At 60.6% G+C, this 19,895-nt stretch overlaps 1 protein-coding gene across 2 annotated transcripts; it reads left to right on the top strand.

Annotated features, from left to right (window-relative positions):
- The first annotated feature begins 3,327 nt into the window (after nucleotides 1-3,327).
- ETV5 (ETS variant transcription factor 5) lies at nucleotides 3,328-16,115 on the top strand. Of its 2 annotated transcripts, none has more exons than XM_084292325.1 (13): nucleotides 3,328-3,448; nucleotides 3,971-4,107; nucleotides 4,197-4,284; nucleotides 4,437-4,484; nucleotides 4,583-4,633; nucleotides 9,528-9,654; nucleotides 9,971-10,240; nucleotides 11,592-11,851; nucleotides 12,444-12,503; nucleotides 13,245-13,313; nucleotides 13,490-13,659; nucleotides 14,101-14,202; nucleotides 14,342-16,115. In XM_084292325.1, the coding sequence occupies exons 2-13, from the start codon at nucleotides 4,063-4,065 to the stop codon at nucleotides 14,561-14,563; spliced, it is 1,512 nt and encodes a 503-aa protein (XP_084148451.1). In that variant the 5' UTR covers nucleotides 3,328-3,448; nucleotides 3,971-4,062; the 3' UTR covers nucleotides 14,564-16,115. The 2 variants fall into 2 exon arrangements, with proteins under 2 accessions (XP_084148451.1, XP_084148450.1); XM_084292324.1 differs by having other exon boundaries at nucleotides 9,525-9,654.
- The last annotated feature ends 3,780 nt before the right edge of the window (nucleotides 16,116-19,895 follow it).

Raw genomic sequence — 19,895 nt, 5'->3', positions numbered from 1 at the left:
GGTGCCCAGCAGCTCCTCTCCCTGGGAAGTGTCCCCTTTTTGCACATCCCCAGCTGCTTCGCCAGGACAGTGCCCTCCCAGCGGGGACCAACGCTGGGTCCAATGCTTGGACACTGCTGGGTCGCTGTGAGGAGCAGCGGGAGCAGCCGGCCATTGGTTTTGTCACAGCCACGTCTCTCCCTGAGCCACCCCAAAGCCAAGGACGCAGACCTGAGACCCAGCTCTTCTCCCAGGACACTACGGGGATGGAACAGCGGACACGGTCACGGAGGATGCCGTGGTCTGGGTGCATTCCCTGGCTCACAGCAGCAGGACCAAAGCCTAGGCAGGCTTGCTGCCTCTCCTGCAGGCACCAGCTGCCCTGCACACTGGAGCGTGGCTCCCAAATCAGCCTCCCCTCCCCAGCAGCTTCCCCGTACCCAGTGGGGTGCCCTGCTCTGCTGCCATCGTTATGTTTCAGAGTTAACAGCGAGCTGAAAGGGAGTCGTTCGTCATCCTCCTCGGGTACAGACACGGTGGCTGCAGGTCCTGTGCAAGCCCCTGGGTGGGAAGCGATGTCCAAGGGCAGCGGCCAGCGCACACGAGCGTGTCCCCCGCAGCTTGTAAATGTGCCCCCCCCCCTCCCCTTAGCCAGGGCGGCCGTTAATGAGTAGCCAGGTGGCGGTGTACGGGATGCGCGCCAAAATAAACCCCAGTTCTCATGAAAGCGCAGCCTCCATTTCTCCATGCCCCTCCTTGATGTTATCTGGGAATCTCAACGCTGGCATCTGGGGAGGATTAAATCAAAAAAACAAGAGAAGAAAAAAAATAAAATCCAAACCTCCGCCAGCAGCCTGGGCAACAGGGGCTCTGCTTGGTGTGACAAGACATGAGATCGGGGCCATTTGTAGCAGCAGATTTGGCTCCTTTTCCCCGCCCGCTGGGCCTGGACCTGTTGTTTATGCCGTGGCTTTGTGCCTGGAGGAGAGCAGCAGGTTTTTTCTCCGCAGACCTGATCCTTGCACCCGGTCCCGCTTCACTGGGCTCACGCTCCGGGCAAAGAGCAGCACGCGGGCCGTCTGCTGGGCTCTTGTGCTGGCGGTGGCAGCGGAGCCGAGGCAGCAGTGCTCTTTTGGCTCCTGTGCCCCGCAGGACACGACAACCCCCCCGTGTCACTGCGATGGTGACGCACCAGCACCGGTCCGCCAGGGCTCTGCTGGGGACGTCCTCTCCTGGTGGCAGCGAGGTGCATGGCGGCACTCCTGGGGTGTGCCTGAGCCCCAAACCTGCCACCTCCTGCATGGGACAAAGGCTTGGGTCTGCCCCCACTGCCATGCCAAGGGCATGAAGCAATGGGGTTGGTGGCTGACTGGGGCCTGAGGCCAGCAGCACAAAGTTCTGCCCCCTGGGGACCCGCAGGGATGGGGGCAGCGGCCCGCCTGTGGCAGCCCAGAGGAGGAGCACACCGCCTGGTGCTTCGGGCCCCCAAACCCTCTGTCCCCCTCGGTGTCACCCCCACTGGTACCCCAAAGGCTGCAGGGCACAGTGGGGTCCCTGCCCTCCCCCGGGGGGGCTCCAGCCCTGGGCTCCCACCGTGTCTGCAGCACTGCCTGGTCCTGAACGTCGTGTCCCCGGGACCTGGCCAGGAGTGGGGGCCCCACTTTTGGGAAAGGAAAGGGGCCGTGCCCCACCAAGGACACCCAGGTGGCGGGATTTCCTGTGGCACGACAGAGCCACGCAGCCCAGCTGTGTTCGTCGGGAGGTGCGATGGGCTCAGTTTGGAGGCTGTGATTTGTTGTTTTGTTGTGGGGTTTGTTTGTTTGTTTCCTGAGTAGGTTCTAAATTTAGCAGGCACCGCTCACCATCCCTCTCTTGATGGGGCTGCCCGGCGGCTTCAGCTTTTCCCAAGGCACCACAAGGAGAGCCCAGGGCACCCTGGCACCTGGCCCTGCTCGGGTGCAGCCTGGAGGGAAGGGCAGGGCCAGGTGGGCCCCCAGGAGCACCCCCCACGTGTGTCCCCAGCACACAGGCACCTCACTGCTGGGGCATCGTGGCAGCTCCCCTCTTCCACGCAGGGCACGGCAGGAGACGAAGTGCCTGCAGCTCCCAGCATCATCCCTGGGGAGCAGTGGTGGCCCTAGAGAATTCCAGAAGCTCCCCACTATGCCAACAGTCTCACAAAAAAATCCCTGAGATGTGTTAGGCAGCCATCCTGAGGCACCCACAACCCCACGACCCCCTGAGGATTTCAAAGCAGCCAGGGCCACGCCATGCAAAGAGACTCCCAAAGGTCTGGGCACCCTTCTGGGATGCAGGCAGGAGGCTCCACTCCTCCCCAGTCCAGTGAGACAGCAACTGCTGAGCTCTCCCTCCATTTACCCTTCCCTATCGATGGGGGCTTGTCTCAGCCTTGCTCTGCAACGACAGCGGAGCCTCGCACAGGTCGTGGAGCGTGGCAGCAGATTGCTGTGCAACCGGCTGCAGAGAGATGGGGAAACCGAGGCACCTGGCCGGGAAATGCTGCGGTGGGGATACGAGCAACCCACAGCTGCCAGACTGCCGAGCTCCTGGCAATCCTAGGAGGGCTGTATGAGAGCCGCAGGTCTGTTTGGCAAGGGGGGGTTGACCCACTTGCAGAGAAACCTTCTCTCCCGGGCGCCCCTGCTCCTGCTCTGCCCTCCCCACAGCCCCAGAGCCCACCCGGGTGGGAACTGCTCCCCACCGGCCCCTCCAAAGGCTCCTTCCCAAAGGCAGCCTCGGCTGCAGGCTGCCTGGAGGGGAAGAAAGAAAGCAAAAGCGGGCAGTCAGAGTGGATCGGGCCAGGCTCACGGCAGGGGGCTGCTAGGGAGCCCCCTCCTGCAGGGAGAGACCCCCGGCACAGCATCCCCACCGCTATGCGGGGGTCCCACAGGCAGCCTGAGGCCTGCAGCCCACCCAACTGCAGGGCTGCGCGGCAGGTGCTCAGGGCACCCCGGATCCGGCCATGGGGCTGTCCCCCCCGCCCCCTATACCCCACCCCGTGCCCCCTTTCGGCCCCCCCCGGTGCAGGCGGCGGCCCCTTTAAGCGCCGAGCTGCCCCCGCCCCGCCCGCCGGCCCCTTCCCCCTTTTCTATTTTTTTATGAATGAAAAACGGCCTCGGCGGGGCCACGCAGAGCGCGCCGCGCCCATTGGCTGCCGCGCGCCCCTCCCACCCCGCCGGCCTCAATGGGGCCCTGGGAGCGGCGAGGGGGCGGGCTCTCGGACGAGCTCCGACCAATCGCAGGGCGAGGAAGCCGGGGCGGCGGCGCCCCATTGGGCGGTGCCGAGGGTAAACAAGCGGCGCTGGGCGGGGCGCGGCGGGGGCCGCTCGCTCGGGGGCTGGGGGCCGGCGCAGAGCGGAGCGCGGTGCCCGCTGCCCGGGCGAGGAGCGGAGCTTCCCAAGGCTCAGCCCCGGTGCTGGGTGCCCGGCCCCGGCCCTGCCTGCAGCGGGTGAGCCCCCCCCCCACGACGGCTCGAGCGGCTCCGCGGGGCCCGGCCCCGGTGCGGGGCGGGGGCGGTGTTTATGAATGGCGCGGGGTGAATGGCGGGGGGCGCGCGGCTGCGAGGGGAGGAGGGGGAGGAGGTTGGGGGGGGGGGTGGGGGGAGGAGGAGGAGGAGGAGGAGGAAGGGGGAAGGGGGAAGGGGGGGGGCGGAGTTTATGAATGGGGCGGCGTGGGAACGGGCCCGGCTGCGTTGCGGCCCTGCAGCGCCGAGCACCGGCGGGGCCGGGGGGGGCCAACGGGGGAGCGAGCGGCGGAGCGGGGAGCTGGGGGCCGCCTGCTCGCGGCGCCTGATGGCACGGCGGGCTCTATAGAAAGCCGCTGACATCACGACGCGGGGGGCTACGGCGGGCCCGCACCGGCCCCCGGCCAGCCCCGGGGGTGGCAGAGCTCGGGGACGGGTCCTGAGATCTCCGCTTTCCCCCCCCCCCACCCCACCCCACCCCACCCCATCCGCCCCCTTACCCCGCAGCCTCGCACCTGCCGGAGCCCAGGCGGGAGCCCCCTTCCCGGGCTGCTGTCGATGCTGAGCGTGCCGGGGGCTCTGTCCGCCTGCCCCGCACCATGGATGGCTTCTATGACCAGCAGGTTCCCTTCATGGGCCCCGGGGTAAGTTTGCCCCATGCCCAATTTCCCCCGTTCCTGGGGGTTCCCGTGGCTGCCCCCCTCCCGGGCCGCTCACGCCCTCGTCCTTGCAGAAGTCGTGCACCGAGGAGGGCCGAGGCCGGCTGGGGTCCGACAGGAAAAGGAAGTTTTTGGAGACCGACCTGGCCCACGACTCGGAAGGTGAGCGGGGCTGCCAGCGGGTCCCTGTGCCCTCGCTGGGTCCTGAGGAGACAGCTCTCCTTGGGCCTGTTGGCTTAGAGAGAGAATTCGGCAAATAGCGGCCCTTTTATTTATTTTTCTGTCGAGTGCCTGAGTCTTTCACTCTGTTCCAGAGCTGTTCCAGGATCTCAGCCAGCTCCAAGAGGCCTGGCTAGCTGAAGGCAAGTCTTCACCTCCGCCTTTTGCCATGTAAAATCTGTGCGCAAGCATTTTTTGAGGACCGAAAGTGCTACAAAACCTTTGTTTTTAATTTTTTTAGCTCAGGTCCCCGACGACGAACAATTTGTCCCAGATTTCCAGTCTGACAACTGTAAGTACTGCTTACGGCTTTTGTTCTCGGGGGTGGAAGCGTTGAGGTGCCTGTGCAAAACATCGCGCTTGCTTTGGGGTCGCTTCCTCGGGGAGCGGCTGCTGCCGAATCTGAAACCCTGAAGCTCTCTGCCTTTGGGGAGAAAGCACGTGTGTGTGCGCTGCTTGGGCTCACGAAGACAAGGCTCGCAGTTCCCTGCGTCTCATAACGGGGAAAACTACAGCCAACCGCATGGAAATATCTCTAACTGATCTCTGGGCTCCTCTGAGACTCGCTGCTTGTTCCTAGTAACGTTGATTTGCTTATAAATGCTGCTTTTCCTTTTCAAGTGGATGGGAGAGCCCGTGCTGGGCTTGTTGGTTAGCCACAATCTCTGCAGTTTCTGGAGCTTTTTGCAGTCCTGGCCTAGCGCTGTTGGCAAGAGCAGACCTGAGCGGTGAAACTTGAGCTGCTTTAAGCAGCATTAATCTCTGGCAAGCAAGCACGTTTAAAAAAGGAGGCCAGTGAAAATGCAGTCCCTCTTGAATTGCATAATAGAGAGCGAGCTTTTTCCTAGTCGTGGTTCATTGCCCAAACCAGTCAGCGGCCAGGGCAGGGGCTGGTGTGCAGTTAATGGTGTGTCGGGCTTGCACCAGGCTCGGTGCCGACAGTCCTGGCACTGAGGGCTGGAGGGGGTCGGGATGTGTTGGGTTGTTACCTGGAGAGCAGAAGTAGCAGCCTAGCGTTCCTAGCTGCCTTCTGCTGCTGAACCAGACAGCCGCAGAACTTAAAGGAAATCAAATTTAGCCTGCAGTCGAACAGATTTCTCATTCCAGCTTTGTCACAGCATGCAGCAGAGTATCTTATACTACAGTAAACGCATGTTAATTATTGCCCTTTGATTACTTCTGAGTGGGAAGCTTGCCATTAAACTGTTCCAGACAGCCCAAGTTTCAGATGCGCTTTTTTTTTTTTTTTCTCCCCCCCTTCTCCCCTGAGATAAAAGGCAAGCCCGGAGTCAGAAACGCGGCTCGCTGTTGACATCCTGGTGCAGCCCGTCAGCTCTTGCTCGGAGCAGTGCAAACTGCAGCGTGCGTGGGAGGGCGGCTCGGAGAGCTGGAGCTGTTTCCAGTGCCTTTTGGCAGTCTCTTGTTTCCTTGTAACCTGAAGAGCTCAGGGAGAGGAGACAAACTTTTCTGGGCGATGCAGGGAGGGAAAAGCATTTGGTCGAGGCTTTTAAATGTTCTTTTAACCTGCTCGGCCTCTGCAGCCCCGGTGATGATGTCGCTTGGAAGGCGATGTCCCTGCGTGACTTCCCGCTCCGATAACCTTCCTGAACTCTCCTGGGGAGATAAAGCAGAGCTTTCTCTTGCTGTTGGGCTGGGCTCGGGGAGTTTGGCTGAGTGCTCGTGCACACAGAGGCTTGTGGGGCTCGACAGCAGCTCCTGGGGGGCACGGTGGTGCTCTGCCCAGGGAGACGGGGAGCCCAGCTCCCCCGTGGAGTCCCCAATGAGCACTACAGCTCAGGGGGTGACAGTGCTTGAGAGCACCTGCAGTGGGGGAACCGCAAGGGACAGGTCCCGCTCAGCTCTGAGCCTGTGGCCCACGTGTGCTGGGCCAGGTCCTGGTGGCGCTCCGAGCTGCAGCCCTGCTCGCACCCTGCTGAGCCCCCATGTAGCCTGCTGGCCGCCTGCTCGCAGGTTGGGGCTTTCTGCAGGAACGGGCTCGGAGCTGGCATTTGACAACAAGACATGCACGGGTGGTGGGCAGCACGTCGCCTGCAGCCTCTTGTGATGGGGAGAAAATGTGTCCATGTGGACGGGGAAAGTAGGGCTCCTCTGAGTAAAGTGTGTGTTGTCCTTGGTGCCCTTGGTGGAGCCACGAGAGGCTGGGTTTGGTGCTTTTTAAGCCACCCAGGAAATATGGGATTCCCCAGAGCTGCCCTCTGGGTATTCAGGGGGCATCCAGGCGGAGGGGCAGCTCCCGTGCCTGGTGGGGTAATTTTCCTGGTGGGGACAGGCACATTGCTGGAGAAGCAGATCCTCCTGCAAGGATGAGCAAGCTGTGCGTGCCACCCACCTACCTCACCAGGTGTAGGACTAACACGTCCTGTGTCCCTTGTCCTCTGTCCTGTGTCCCTTGTCCTCGTGCCCTGGCGAGAAGAATATGTGCATGCTGTGTAGTATCTTGATCAGTTGTTAAAATAACCAGGGAGAGATAGGATTGTGTTGTGGAAAGCAAGCATTGAGAGGCTTTTTTTTTTTTCCCCTGCAGGCGCAAGGTGTGAAGGTCTTGAAGGGTGTCCCTAGTTTTTCTGGGGGGAGAGGTTGGTCCCTGGGGACTTTTGCCCCCCTGCTGGGATGGTTTGCAGCTAAAGTGGTGAGCAGGGTGTGGAGTGGGTTTTCATACACGCCGAAATTAAAGAAGGAGGCTTGTTTCCGAGGAAGGATTGTTTAAACAAAGGAAAGCAGGAGCACAGCTTCTATTTCTGGCTCCTCTCCTGGTGTGACCTTGGGTGCGTCCTGCTCCAGCGGTGCCGGGCGCAGTGGGACGCAGGGGCTGGCAGAGAGTTTGGTGCCCATGGCAATGGCTGGAGTGGGTGCTGAGGTCCCCGAGCTGGTGGCTGTGCTGGGAGTGGGGCTTCAGTCACTTCCCCTCTCCGTGGGCAGCGGGTGCTAGCAGCAGCAGAGCTGCTGTCCTCGAAGCTCACCGCGTGCCATCCAAATCAGGCCTCAAGGCTCAAAGCCCTGGCAGCCCCAAACAGCTTTGGGGTGTCCCCTCCACGTGGCCAAGTCCCGGAACGGGTGAGCCTCTGGGCTGCTCCCTCCGTTGGCTTTTTTAGCTTTTAATTACAGCGAGGAGCGGAGGAACCAAGAGGTTCGGAGTGCTTGTGCTCCTGCCATGCCTTTGTGGCACCGGCTGCTGGGGCAGGGTGTACCTTTCCCACTCAGCACCTGGAAAACCGATGTCAGTCGTGGCATGTTCTTCCTTGCCAGCAGGGAACCGAAACCCAAATACCAGGCCCTGTGGGCTGCTCGGACTCTGGGGCAGGAGAGCAGCAGGGCCGGGGACCCAAAGGCAGCTTGGTGCGAGCCGTGGCTGCGTGACGCTTTCCCCGAGCGGCCGCCCGCGTTTATTTTGTCTTTCTCCTCGCTCCCTGCTCTCGCCGAAGGGCGTTCCGGCCCCAGCGCCTTGCACAATCGCCTGGGCTTTGAATGAACTTGGCGGAAAGGCAGCGTGGTGAGGAGCAGCGCGGGCCAGCCCCGCGGTGTTTGTGTAAGGAATCCAAACGTTGCACAAAGTCCGGGCTGCTCGGCACAGCCAGCTGGTCTCTGTTATGATCTGAAGGATCGTTTCCCTTTTCTTGAATGGCAGCGCTAAGCTCTGGGGAAATTTTTCTTTCTTTCTGTCTTTTTTTTTTTTTTTCTCCCCAACCGCATGAATGGAGCGCTCCAAATTGTTTGTGAATGGAGGGTGGTGCCCGCTCCGAGAGGTTTTTTTTTTTTTTTTTTTTTTTCCTTCAATGAATAACCAGACCCCATTGTGCGGCTGGCGGAAAAACAACCCTGCTCGAACAACACGGAGCCTGTTAGGGAGAAACATGCCCGTGATAGGCAGCTGGAGCCCTTCCAAAGCAAGTTTCCCCTCTGCTTTCCCGTGCCTCGCGGGGTGCCTGGGCTTCACAGCCTCTGTGCTGGCCCCCGTTAACACCCGAAATGCTCGGGAACAGCCTGGCCTCGCTCCTGGGGAGGGGCTGGGGGGGGGGAAACTTGTCTCCAGGGGGGGTTCCAGGGAGCGTAGGGGCTGTGTTTGCTCAGCCTGGGCTTCGTGTTTCAAATACTCCCTGGAGTTTTTTATGCCCTTGGTACCAGCTGTGCTGGGCTGCTTGAGGGGGGGCTGGGGGAGGATCAGCAGCTCTTTAAAGGTTTTGACAAATTAGGGGAGCAGCTAATTACCTGGCAAGCTGTGAACAGTTGTCCTGGAGCTATTCGCTCCTCTCTGGCGTAACTGGGCTGTGTTTAGACTTCTCACGAAGCTAATACTCTACTTCCGACTGGTCTTGGCTCTCCGGTTCAGGCATGGTTTAGGTAAAGATCTCGGCCACGCTTTCCCTTTCCCAGAGCGTCCGCTTTTAGATTTAAGAGGTTAAGTGTATATTGCCCCATTTAAAACGCTTATATATATAGTGAGTGGGCCTGGCGGTGCTGTGGGGGTGGATGTCTTGGAGTTTCACAGCCCGTTTGCCCCTCGGACTCGTAACACCATGGCTCTCCTCCGCTGTCCCCTGGTGGTCCCGGGGCTGTGTCCCCTTGGTCACGAGGCTGCGCCCAGGAGATGCGGGGCTGCCAGCTGGCTGCTTGCCGCTCCTCGCCACAGCTCTGCCCCGCTACTTTGGAGCCAAGAGAGCTCGTGCCAGCTTTCCCTGCCTGCATCTCCCACTCAAACCACGAAGCTGCCGAAGGTGGTGGTGGGAACAGAGCTTGGGCTCGTTGCAGACACGGCATGCAGCAGCTGAGGGGCTGGGCAGAGGGCAGCGTGATGCTGTACAGCCAGGCTCATCGCCCCTCGCGGGAGGGGTTTGGGTCTGGGTGCCCTTGCTGTGGGGTTTGTGTGCTGGTGGCACCTTGCCCTCCCTGCCACCACAGCTTGGTCCACTGGCACGTATGGGCTGGGAGGATGGACCTGCAGGGCCTCCAGCCTGCTGCGGTGTGGTTATCTGATGCTCCTGGCCCCGAGGCTGTGCATCTGAACCCCCAGCACCCAAGAGGATGCTCCCCAGGGCTGGCAGCACCCATCGCCTGCTCCCGCGCTGGGTCAGAATCCATGGCGGTGGAACCAGGGCTGGGAACACACAGTGACCGTGTCCTCCTCCTTCTCCTCCTCCTCCTCCTCCTCTCCTCTCTCGTTCCAGTAGTCCTGCACGCCCCACCTCCGGCCAAGATCAAGCGGGAGCTGCACAGCCCTTCCTCGGAGCTGTCAGCCTGCAGCCACGAGCAGGCTCTCTGTGCCAGCTATGGAGACAAGTGCCTCTACAACTGCTGGTAGGTCGCCGGAGGCGAAACCCCTCCAGGCAGCACAGGCTGCTTCTGGCACCCTCTCAGAAGCCCAGCAGATGGGGCTGGGTGGCAGGGAGCATCCCATCAACATGTGCCCCCCATGGCACTGGATGTCGGCACTGGAGCCAGCAGGAATTTGGGGTCCCCCGTGGCACTGGGAACGGAGGGGTGGTCGAGCTGTGGGTGCAGGGAGGGCGAGGGCTGTACTGCGGTTCCCTTGGGGATGCCACCCGCCCGGCCACATTGGCTTTATCACGGAGCCACCAGCACCATCCTCACCGTCCCCTCTTGCCCCCTGCAGTGCCTACGACAGGAAGCCCCCCGCTGGGTTCAAGCCATTAACGCCGCCCGCCACGCCGGTGTCCCCCACGCAGCCGGGATCCTCCCTGCCAGCCCCGGCGGTGCAGGCGGCTGCCCATGGCGCCCCAGCGGCCCCGCTCCGCAGCGCTGTGCCCGCCCCGCGCCCGCTGCACGAGCAGAGGCAGCAAACCTTCGCGGTGCCGCGGCCGCCTCACCAGCCCATGCACATGCCAAAGATGATGTCGGAAAACCAATACCCCGCAGAGCACAGGTAAGGATCGGCGGCCTTCCAGCTGTGGGGAAGGGAGGTGGGACACCCGGCCCCTCGTCCCCTTGCTGGGGTTGCAGTGTTTTGGGGCTTCTAGCAACCTGGTGCTGTGGGGCTGGGGGACCACTGGTGTGCTGTGTGCAAGGCGCTCTGCACCGGGATGTGGCCGAGGAGCAAAAAGCTGCTGCACCAGCAGCCCAGGGCAGAGGCTGTGAATCCTCCTGTTGAGATCTCCTGGCCCCCCAGTGGACTGGCTGGCTCGGTGTGCTGAGCCATATTAGGATTTTGGGTGCCATCTTGGTGCGAGGGATTTCTTCTGATTCTTTCTCCCACCTGGGTTGGCGCTGCAGCCACTCACCCTCATTGTCCAGCTGCAGGACGGGTGTCACATTGCCCTTGGGGTGATCTGGAGAGGGGAGAGGAGGATTTTTTGGGCTGCAAGGGAGACACCCTGCTTCCCTTCCTCATCGAGCTGTGGCTTCATCCTGTGGCAGTGCCATTGGGGTGTCCCCTTGGGGCATGCAGTGGGTGCCCAGGACGCGCATCCCTCTGCAAGCAAAGGGGGGCAGCAGCTGGCCCCGGCCCGGAGCTCGGCTCCGGGCGACCTTCGAGCTATGCGGGGGGCTGGCCGTGACCCATCTGGAAGCGCCATACCAGCACGGGGCTTGGGTTTCACTCAGGAAGGGCAGGGGGACGCGGGTCGGAAATGGAGTAATCCCAGCCCGTCAGCTGGGGGGGATCTGGTTACAAAGCCAAATGGCGTGCGGCGGCCCCGAAAGGACCGGGCGCGCGGAGATCGCCTTTCAAGGTGCTGGGCCGGGCAGGGGATGCGGCAGCAGCACCCCCTCGGGATGGTCCCGTACCCCCACGGTAGCACAGAGCCTGGGCGGAGGGCACCGGTGCCTCTGGCTGAAAATAGTGCTCCCGCCGCCCCGCGCGAGGTTTAATCCCAGCAGATTAGCAGCCAGCTGGCTCTGCGGCGCTGCGCAGGGGATTTGGCTTTGCGTAAGCGCCTGCAGGGCTGCAGCGTCCTCGGGCCCCGCGGCTCTGCCTCGCCATGATGCCACCCCACTGCCTCCAGGCTGGGTTTATTTCTAATTATCGGGGGTTTGGTTTTGTTTCCTGTGCTTTTATCCAAGCATCCTTGGTAAGGTGTGTGTCGGGGGTGCCCCCCGTGCCTTCCTGCTCACCCAGCTGAGGGTCCCCATCCCTTGGCTGGGGAACCCGTGGTCCTACTGCATGATGCAGACGGGTGTCCCGCTGGCCGAGCCATCAGCAGTCACCCCATGCACCCCAGGTGCCCCCGTGGTGCCTGCCGCCACCCCTCGGTGACGCCGTGTCCCTTTTCCCCCAGGTTTCAGAGGCAGATGTCTGAGCCCTGCCACCCCTTCCCGCCGCAGCCTGCCGTCCCCGGGGACGGCCGCCCCGTCTACCACCGGCAGCTGTCGGAGCCCGTCGGCCCTGCCACCCCCCACCCCACTCAGGGATTCAAGCAGGAGTACCACGACCCGCTCTATGAGCACGCCGGCCCCAGCCTGCCTGCCCCCCCCGGGCACAGCTTCCAGTCCCCCATGGGCATCAAGCAGGAGCCCAGGGACTACTGCATCGACTCAGGTAGGTGGCAAGTGGGGCGGGCTGTGACGTTGGATCTGTGCCCCGTGCAGGCAGGGAACAGCGGTGCTGTAGGGTTGTCTTTTTTATTTTTTCCCCCTCTTTTCTTTAAAAGGGGCAACGCAGGCATTCCCCAAACGCTGCACGCTGTGACTGTGCGCTCCTGCGTGCAGCAGGGGGTGTCCCCAGGGCCTGTGCCCACCCTGCTGCAGTTTCTGGTGGCTGGTGCTGAACCCCACCAGCATCACGGAAAATCCTCTAAGCGCCTTAGGGCCTAAAAATACTGTGACCTCAGGCTGGCGGGAGGTGGTTCGGTGCAGCCGAGCAGATGGCAGGGGAGGGAGGCAGCCAGAAACCCCACGCTGCTCATGGGCTCCTGCTGCCTCCCTTAGCGTGTGGCCCAAATAATTTGGTGGAAACATGCACTGATGCGGACTGTGCCACCCGTGGTTGTTCAAGTGCCCCCCGCCCATGTAAATTACACCGTTTTCTCCCCAAAGATAGGCATGAGGTGGCACAAGGCAGTCTGGGGAGGGACAAGATGCCCAGGAGAGACGGTGCTGTGAGGCTTACCACTGCCTTTTCTCCCTTGCAGAAGTGCCTAACTGCCAGTCCTCGTACATGAGGGGGGGCGTCTTCCCCAGCAGCCACGACGGTGAGTGTGCCTCCTGGGTCGGGGCTGGGAACTTCGGGATGGGTCGCATCGCCGTGTCCCTCCCCAGCCCTCCATCCTGTCCCTTGCGAGGGCCTTGGCAGGGTCTCTCTGTGCCCGAGGTTTTAGGGTTTTCCTTGTGCCAAGCCTCTCCCCCCCGGGCAGGGATGGGATTGGGGTGAGGGCTCAGCTCCTGGGGACCGTGTGCTGTTGCATCCCCTGGTGCAGGCCAAGCATGGGCTCTGTCTCCCCGGGGCTGATTCAGAGGTGAGAAAGGTTCATGGCCACCCAGTAGCTAAGGACAGGTCCCCAGCACTGCTGGCAAACCCCGTGGTTCCTCTCCCACCACCCAATCAGGTCTGGCAGAGCCACGGGACACCCCAAAAATACCAGGAGCACCACGTCACCTGTGAGGGACGTGATCCATCTCGCGCCCTGGCACTGGGTGTGCACTGTGAGGGCATGGGAGCAACGCGCCGCCCCGTGTAATCCGGGATAACATGCCCAATATAGCTGCTAAGAGGGTTTTGGTTATTCCAGCTCCTTGGGGTGAGGGGAGGACAGATCTGTGCTGCGCTCAGCTAGCCGGACATGGCAACGAAGCCGACGGCATGGCCAGAAATAACCACGGAGGGGGCAGCTCCCGGCCGTGGGACACCGGGTCTCTGAGCTGGCTTGGGCCCAGCCAGGTGTCGTGAGGATGGGGCAGGGGCCCCTTGCTAACGGGAGGGCTCTTTCCCCTAGGATTTTCATATGAAAAGGACACGCGATTGTACTTCGATGACACGTGTGTGGTACCGGAGAGACTGGAGGGTAAGCAGCCAGCCAAGGGGCAGCGGGGGCAGGCTTCGCACCCAGGGGTGCCCACAGAGGAGCCACCGGGTTCAGAGGCCGCTCAGCGTCACTGCTGTGCCCTGGCCCGGTCATGCCCTTGGGGCTGAGCATGTCCCCGTGTCCCGGGGCTGAGCCGGCTGTCTCGCTGTGGACAGGTAAGGTGAAGCAGGAGCCCACCCTGTACCGTGAGGGCCCTCCCTACCAGCGGCGGGGGTCCCTGCAGCTCTGGCAGTTCCTCGTCACGCTCCTGGACGACCCCGCCAACGCTCACTTCATCGCCTGGACCGGCCGCGGCATGGAGTTCAAGCTGATCGAGCCCGAGGAGGTATGGGGTGTGTGAGGGGTGGGGGGCAGCCCCTTCCCCACCCACGGGTGATGCAGAGGAAGAAGCTGCTTGGGAAGCAATTGAAAGCAGCTGCGGCACCGAGCCGTGTGCTGTGGGTAATTACCCGTAATGTCTGTTACGCCGTGCATGGAAATTGCGGCGGTGAAGCAGCTTTTCTGGCAGGCTCCCCCAAATCAAACGTCTTTTGATTCAGCCTCTGGTTCCGTGCCGGCTGCGTTGTGGCAGCCAGAACCGCCTGAGTGCTTCTCGTGCCCATCACCCGTGGGCTGGGCTCAGAGGGGCCGGGGTGAGGCCATGCCCTGGTTCCAGGCCCTGAGCAGCATCCCAGGGCGGGCAGAGCCTGTGGGGTTCAGTTTTCAGGGGGGACCTGTGCCCAGACACAGGCTGGAGCTGTCATGGCTGTGGCCTTTTGCTCTCCAGGTGGCACGGCGCTGGGGTATCCAGAAGAACCGTCCGGCCATGAACTACGACAAGCTGAGCCGCTCCCTGCGCTACTACTACGAGAAGGGCATCATGCAGAAGGCAAGTGGCCCCGTGCCCACCTAGGGGTGGCCGTCCCCAGCATCACTCCCCTGTCCTGGCGTGCCACAGGAGGGGCAATGCCAGTACCAGCCCAGCCCAGCCTCTCGTTCCCGGCCTCTGATGCCTGTTCTGCTTGCAGGTGGCCGGCGAGCGGTATGTCTACAAGTTCGTGTGCGACCCCGACGCCCTCTTCTCGATGGCCTACCCCGACAATCAGCGCCCCTTCCTGAAAGCGGAGCCCGACTGCCACGTGAACGAGGAGGACACGCTGCCGCTGACGCACTTCGAGGACAGCCCCGCGTACCTCCTGGAGGTGGATCACTGCGGCGGCCTTCCCTACGCGGAGGGCTTCGCCTACTGACTTGGCCGGCCGGCACAGCGACGAGCACTAGCACCTCCGGTTTGGGCAAATAAGGGCAATGGTTTTGTAAAGAATACTTTTTGCCATTTCTTATATAACAAAAACCGACACCAACAAAACACAAAAGGAGATGAGACGCGTGTGCGCACACACAAACTGGCCTTTACCTGTAAGCGCAATTTGGAGGAAGCTAAAAGCCCCGGTGTGTGTCAGCGCTGAGTCCACAACCTTACTGTCCAAGGGCTAGTGCGTAGGACTGCCCGTGGCTGGCACCTCCCGCCAGGCATCCCAGAGGTGTTTTGGGGAGAGGGGAGCTAAACACCAAGTCTCTGACCCAGGCCACGTTTCTCATGAGCAAGCGACGGCCGATGGCTTCAGCAGCGCCCGTGAGACTGGTCTAGACGGTGTGACTGTGTAGCGAATTGTCACGACAATCTGCTTTGCATCGATCACAATATGCGTAGCTGCCTTGTGTGTTGGAAAGGGCTTCGATTTGCACAGGCGAGGGGTGTCTGGGGGGGCTCGGGCTGGGGGCACACCGTGCCCGTGCCCCAGGGCTGATGTGCATGGTGTCCCACCCCGAGCTGGAGCAGCCTTCTGCCTTCTTCCTGGACAACACCTCCCCGCCCCACCTCGTTCCCCTCGAGTGTTGCTCTCCGATGTAACAGTCCCTTAGCCTGCCCCCCGCCCTCTTTCCTGGGTCCCCCTCAATTCTCTTCCCCAGCTCAGGCTCTGTGCGATGGGTTTAATTTCAGGGGAGGAGATAGTGTCACAATCTTCCTCCCCCCCCCCCCTTTTTTTTTTTTTTTTTGGAATGTTTTTAGGAAAAAAAAAAATCTAAACTTTTTTTTTTCCTGTAGATTTTTTTTGTATTTTAAGGCAAAGCTATTTTCTGCAGCCCTGCTGCTGTGCCCTTGGGCAGCTGGCAGTGCATGGGGAGCTACCCCGGCTGCCCCCGGCCATGTACGTGCCCCCACGGCACTGAAGTTTCTGGTCCACTCCATTTCACTGCTCGAGTCCTTGCTCCTGGGGGGGGTCCAAGACTGAAAGGGCAAGAGCTCAGCCTCGTTCCCTTCTGAGCACAGTGGGGCTGGGCTGTGGGGCCCCCCTACCCACTGCAGCTCCCCGTACTCCTCCACCTCTCATATACGCGTAACCCCACCAGCTACATGTTTTTGTTGTAAATGCTGTATAGGAATTTTTTTCTCCTCCTTAGTTAGCTTTGTTTGGATTTTTTTTTTTTGGACTGAGTCATTCTTTTTTTTTTTTTTTTTTTTTTTTTTCGGGGAAGTATGAAGATTAACTCCCAGTAGGCTTGGTTGCTATCCCTGTGATGTACAAGTGGCCCGTGCCATCAGAAAGCATTGGATCGCGGGAGCTGCACCTTGGGGACAGCTGTAAGCATTTGCTCAGTGTGGCAGGTCTACGGTGCAGGAAGGGGTTAATCTGAGGACTGATTTCAAATAACCTTTACTTGAGCAGGGCTATGTATCTCCTGCAAAGCTGCATTACGTTCTGTACTGTGTACAATAAAGGATCTTGCTTTCTGTTCCTCCTGTCTGCCAGCACTGTGCTTGGCGTGTGCCGTGAGCTGGTGGCAGGGCCACCGCTGCTGGGGGGACTGGGGCTACCCAGGGAGGGGGGAAAAGGATGGGTGGGCTTCTCCACCTGCTTTTGAGGCAGAACCACGTGTGGGGACTGTGTCTGAGGCCCCTGGGACCACTTGGAGGTGAATAGGGGAGGAGGGGTGAAGCCTCTGTGCTTGGCTCTCCTGCCTCATCTCCAGGGCTCACAGCACCTTCACAAAGCCATGTCCAGCTAGGGGATCCGCTCGAGTTGGGCCAGTTTCTCCCCTGTGGGCACTGATTTAATACAGCCTGCTCCTGAGCACTGCCATAGGGGAGGTAGGGCAGCGTCTGTCCCCTTTGCTCACCCCCGGAAACTTGAGACCCCACCAAGGGCACCAGGAGCCAGAGCGCAGCTCTCAGTGCTTCACCTTGGGCTTTTAGCAGCTGGCAAGCTGAATAAACTGCTCCACGTAAATCAAACTTGGGGCCTCTCGTTTGTCACTTGAGGACTGGGATTTGTGATTTGCGTGGGTGCTGCAGGGCACGATGCCTCCCCCACATCATCCATGCATGAAGCCACGTCTCCCACCCCAGCAGTGCTGGCTGAGATGGCCCTGAGCTCACTGAAGTTAGCCAGCAAAATCAATGCAACCTGCACAAAGCCTTCCACAGAGTTAAACGGGCTGCTTAGTCCCTGAAGGCACCTCCTCATGCTGCCTGGAGAGCTCCATGGCACCAGCCTTGGTGTTTCAGCATGCAAGCGTGCTGTGGGATCCTCCAAGTGATGCTCAGCTGCAGCCATCCAGACATGGGGAGACAGCCCAGAGGGAAGGAGCATCAGGAGGGCTTTAATCCAAGCTATTAAATCAGATCTAATGTCAAAGTGGGCTGCTCCATGCTTCAGACAATGGGGGTGGGAAGGTGCAGGGCCAAGCTCCCTTCAGAGCCCCCAACTGCCTGGGGTCTGCTGCACATCCTCCTCCCATCACCAGCAGGCTGAGCCCCCTCCTGGAGGAGGCATTTGGCCACAAGGGCCTGGGCAGGGGGGAATTTCTGTGCACAGTGCCTTGCCCTAAGGACACAGACACCCACAGAGATGCACGTGCTCTTTGCCAGGCTGTGGAAAGCCAGCCTCTTGCTGAAGATCTCAGCTCCAGTTGCTGATGCCCGGTAATCGCATTTTAACAGGGATTGCAGCAGACCGAGCGCTGGAGCTTGGGATAGAACAAGGGAAAACCAGGGCACGGGCAGCACTGCTGGCCGGGCAGCTGGGAAGCAGCTGGCCCCAGGAGGCAGGACCTCAACCCAGCAGCACAGTGAGCGAGTGAGCGCCGCACGTGTCAGGATGTGACTACCAGGAAAGACTCCAGCGACTTCACACTGCTTCAGCAGCACTGGACCAGCTGCAGGAAGGGGTGCACCCAGCACTGACAATGCGGAGAGCACCGGGCTGCACCCCATGGCTCTGAAGTCCCAGGTGTAAGCACACAGAGAAGTGCAGATTCTGGTTTTCCAAGCTCCTGCCCCATCACATCTGTCATGATCCCACAGCATCCCCAGCGACGTTCACCCCCAAGACTTGCCCCAGTGCCTCGCAGCACCACCTGCCTCCTCCCACAGGGTAAGAGCTTGGTTTCACCAGGTAAATAGCTCAAAAGCTGCTCAGATGTGAGGCACACACTAATGATTTTTTGGAAAAGAGGGGACCATACAGGGGAGAGCATCGCTACGGCCCTATGCACATCCATTATTTACTGCGTGCGTTTTTGCTCTCCCCATCTCTGATGGATATAGCTAGACTGGAATCTGTCCAAAAAGCAGTAGAGAAAGCCAAAGGTCTGCAATGTATTTTACAGAGGGGCATATAAATAGACTAGCTTTTTTTTTTTTTTTTTTGTGGCTCAGGAACTTCATATTTAATAGCCCACAATGGAGTTTTCCATCCCTTACTAGAAAAGCATTTGCAGGAAGTGTTTCTGTGCCCTGGGCAAGGCCTCAGGGGCAAGGTCCCCAGGGCAAGGTCTCCCCAAGGTGCTGTGCAGCCAGCAGCAGCTCTGCCCCAGCCTGGAGGTGCACCGTGGCTTCAGCCAGCTCCAAGCCTGGCTTTGCAGCTCCCTGGCTTTGCAGCTCTGGCGTGCAGCTGCCTGCTGGTGGCCCTGCCCGGGGCCACATCCCAGGCAGCTCTTCTCTTCCCCAGCTCATCAAGCACTCGGTTTTAAAACGATTGGCTTCACTCGGCTTTTAAGCACCTGCAGCAAAGTGAGCGGCGGCACTTGAGAAGTCAACTTCAAGGTGAGGAGCTCCGGAAAAAAAAACAAAACACAAAACACAGCAATAATGTGAGTGAGGCAACTTGAGGAGCACACACCCCCAGGAGCATCCCCAGGGGTGAGGAGGGACGCAGCTCCATTTGCATCGGTCTGGCACCACCTCGTGGATACCCATCCTCGGCTCCTGGCCCCCGTGGCACTGCGTGGACCCATAGCATAAAGTGACAGGGCACCCAGAAAGACCTTTGGTCCCCAAAATGCGGCTGCGTTTGTGCTCAGGTTCCCAGGCACACAGCAGCACCGTGCTGCAGAGCAGGAGCCGCAGCTGGACTGCGTGCAGGAAGGAAAGCGCCTCCTCCCGGGCTCACGTTGGGAAGAAAGTGAGGGCTTCTTGTCCCCACAATGTGTCTTTTTCCTCTCTGCATTGGCAAAGTTCAGGAAAAGTTGCGAAGACGCTTTGAAAAGGGAAGGAAGGGGCACCCACAGCCGCGGAAGGGGGCAGGGAGCCGGGTCCAGGCTGCCGGGACCCTTCCCGAGCCCTCGGTGCTTCTTTGCAAGGCTCCACGAGGAGCGGCTCCCCGGGGCGAGCTGCACCCCTGCTAACAGGAATTTCTTTGGAAAAACTCAGCTTTTGGCTCGGCGGCAGCCCCGGAGCCAGGAGAGGGCAGCAGCAGCCCGGGCTGCCGCTCAGCAAGCCGTGCAGGCACTCGTCTTCAGCCCGTGAAGCGCTCCGAAAAGGCTGAGAAAGAGAAGCAGTGTGTGTAGGCAGCGAGCAGAGAGCAAAGCCACGCTGGGCAGGCTAGCGGTACTCTCTAGGTGCTCAAAATGGCTTTAAGGTTTTAAGGGGAAAGACAATGACCTGCCTTTGAATGCAGTCTGGAAATGAGGAGGTTTCTGCAGCCTTTGCCAAAGATGCTGTGGGTTTTTTACCAGCCCTGCTGCAGGGCCCTGTGCTGGAGGCCCTGTGCTCTTGTGGCTTTGCCCAGAGCAGTGCAGCATCACGAGAGGTGCTTGAAGCACTGCACGGTCAGGCTGGCTTCTCCTCTCTCGGCTTTCAGCCCCTGCAAGGACAGACCAGAGACACTGGGGAAGTTTCTGCTTTGGCCCCCAATTCCCATCGGTCCCCCAAATGCAGGCTCCTGCATTTCCCTCCTGACCCAGCCTGAGGTTGGCAATTACACCATGGTGAAAAACCTCCTGCAGATTTCCACCCCAGCACCACCTTTTTACATCAGGACTTCCCTTTTAGACTGGCCAGACTGGTAGCACCCTCCTGGTGTGGGGTGATATCACTGGGTGTGGAGGCTCCCTGTGCCCAGCCCCACTGGGGCAAGTCCCAGGGCTGGTGCGTGGCAGGAGGACATCCTTATGGCCGTGCTGAAACCCTCCCTGCTGCTCCCACGCGTGCCACACAGCCAGCCAGGTCCTGCTTCCTCTCTGCGTGCTCCCTGGTGTACGGGCACCGCATCCCTCTCCTGGCTTCGGGCACAAGAG

Source organism: Netta rufina, assembly GCF_964035555.1.
Source record: "Netta rufina genome assembly, chromosome: 9".
NCBI lineage: Eukaryota > Metazoa > Chordata > Aves > Anseriformes > Anatidae > Netta > Netta rufina.
Note: the sequence above shows the minus strand (reverse complement) of the source record. Positions and strands in the feature narration are given on the sequence as shown.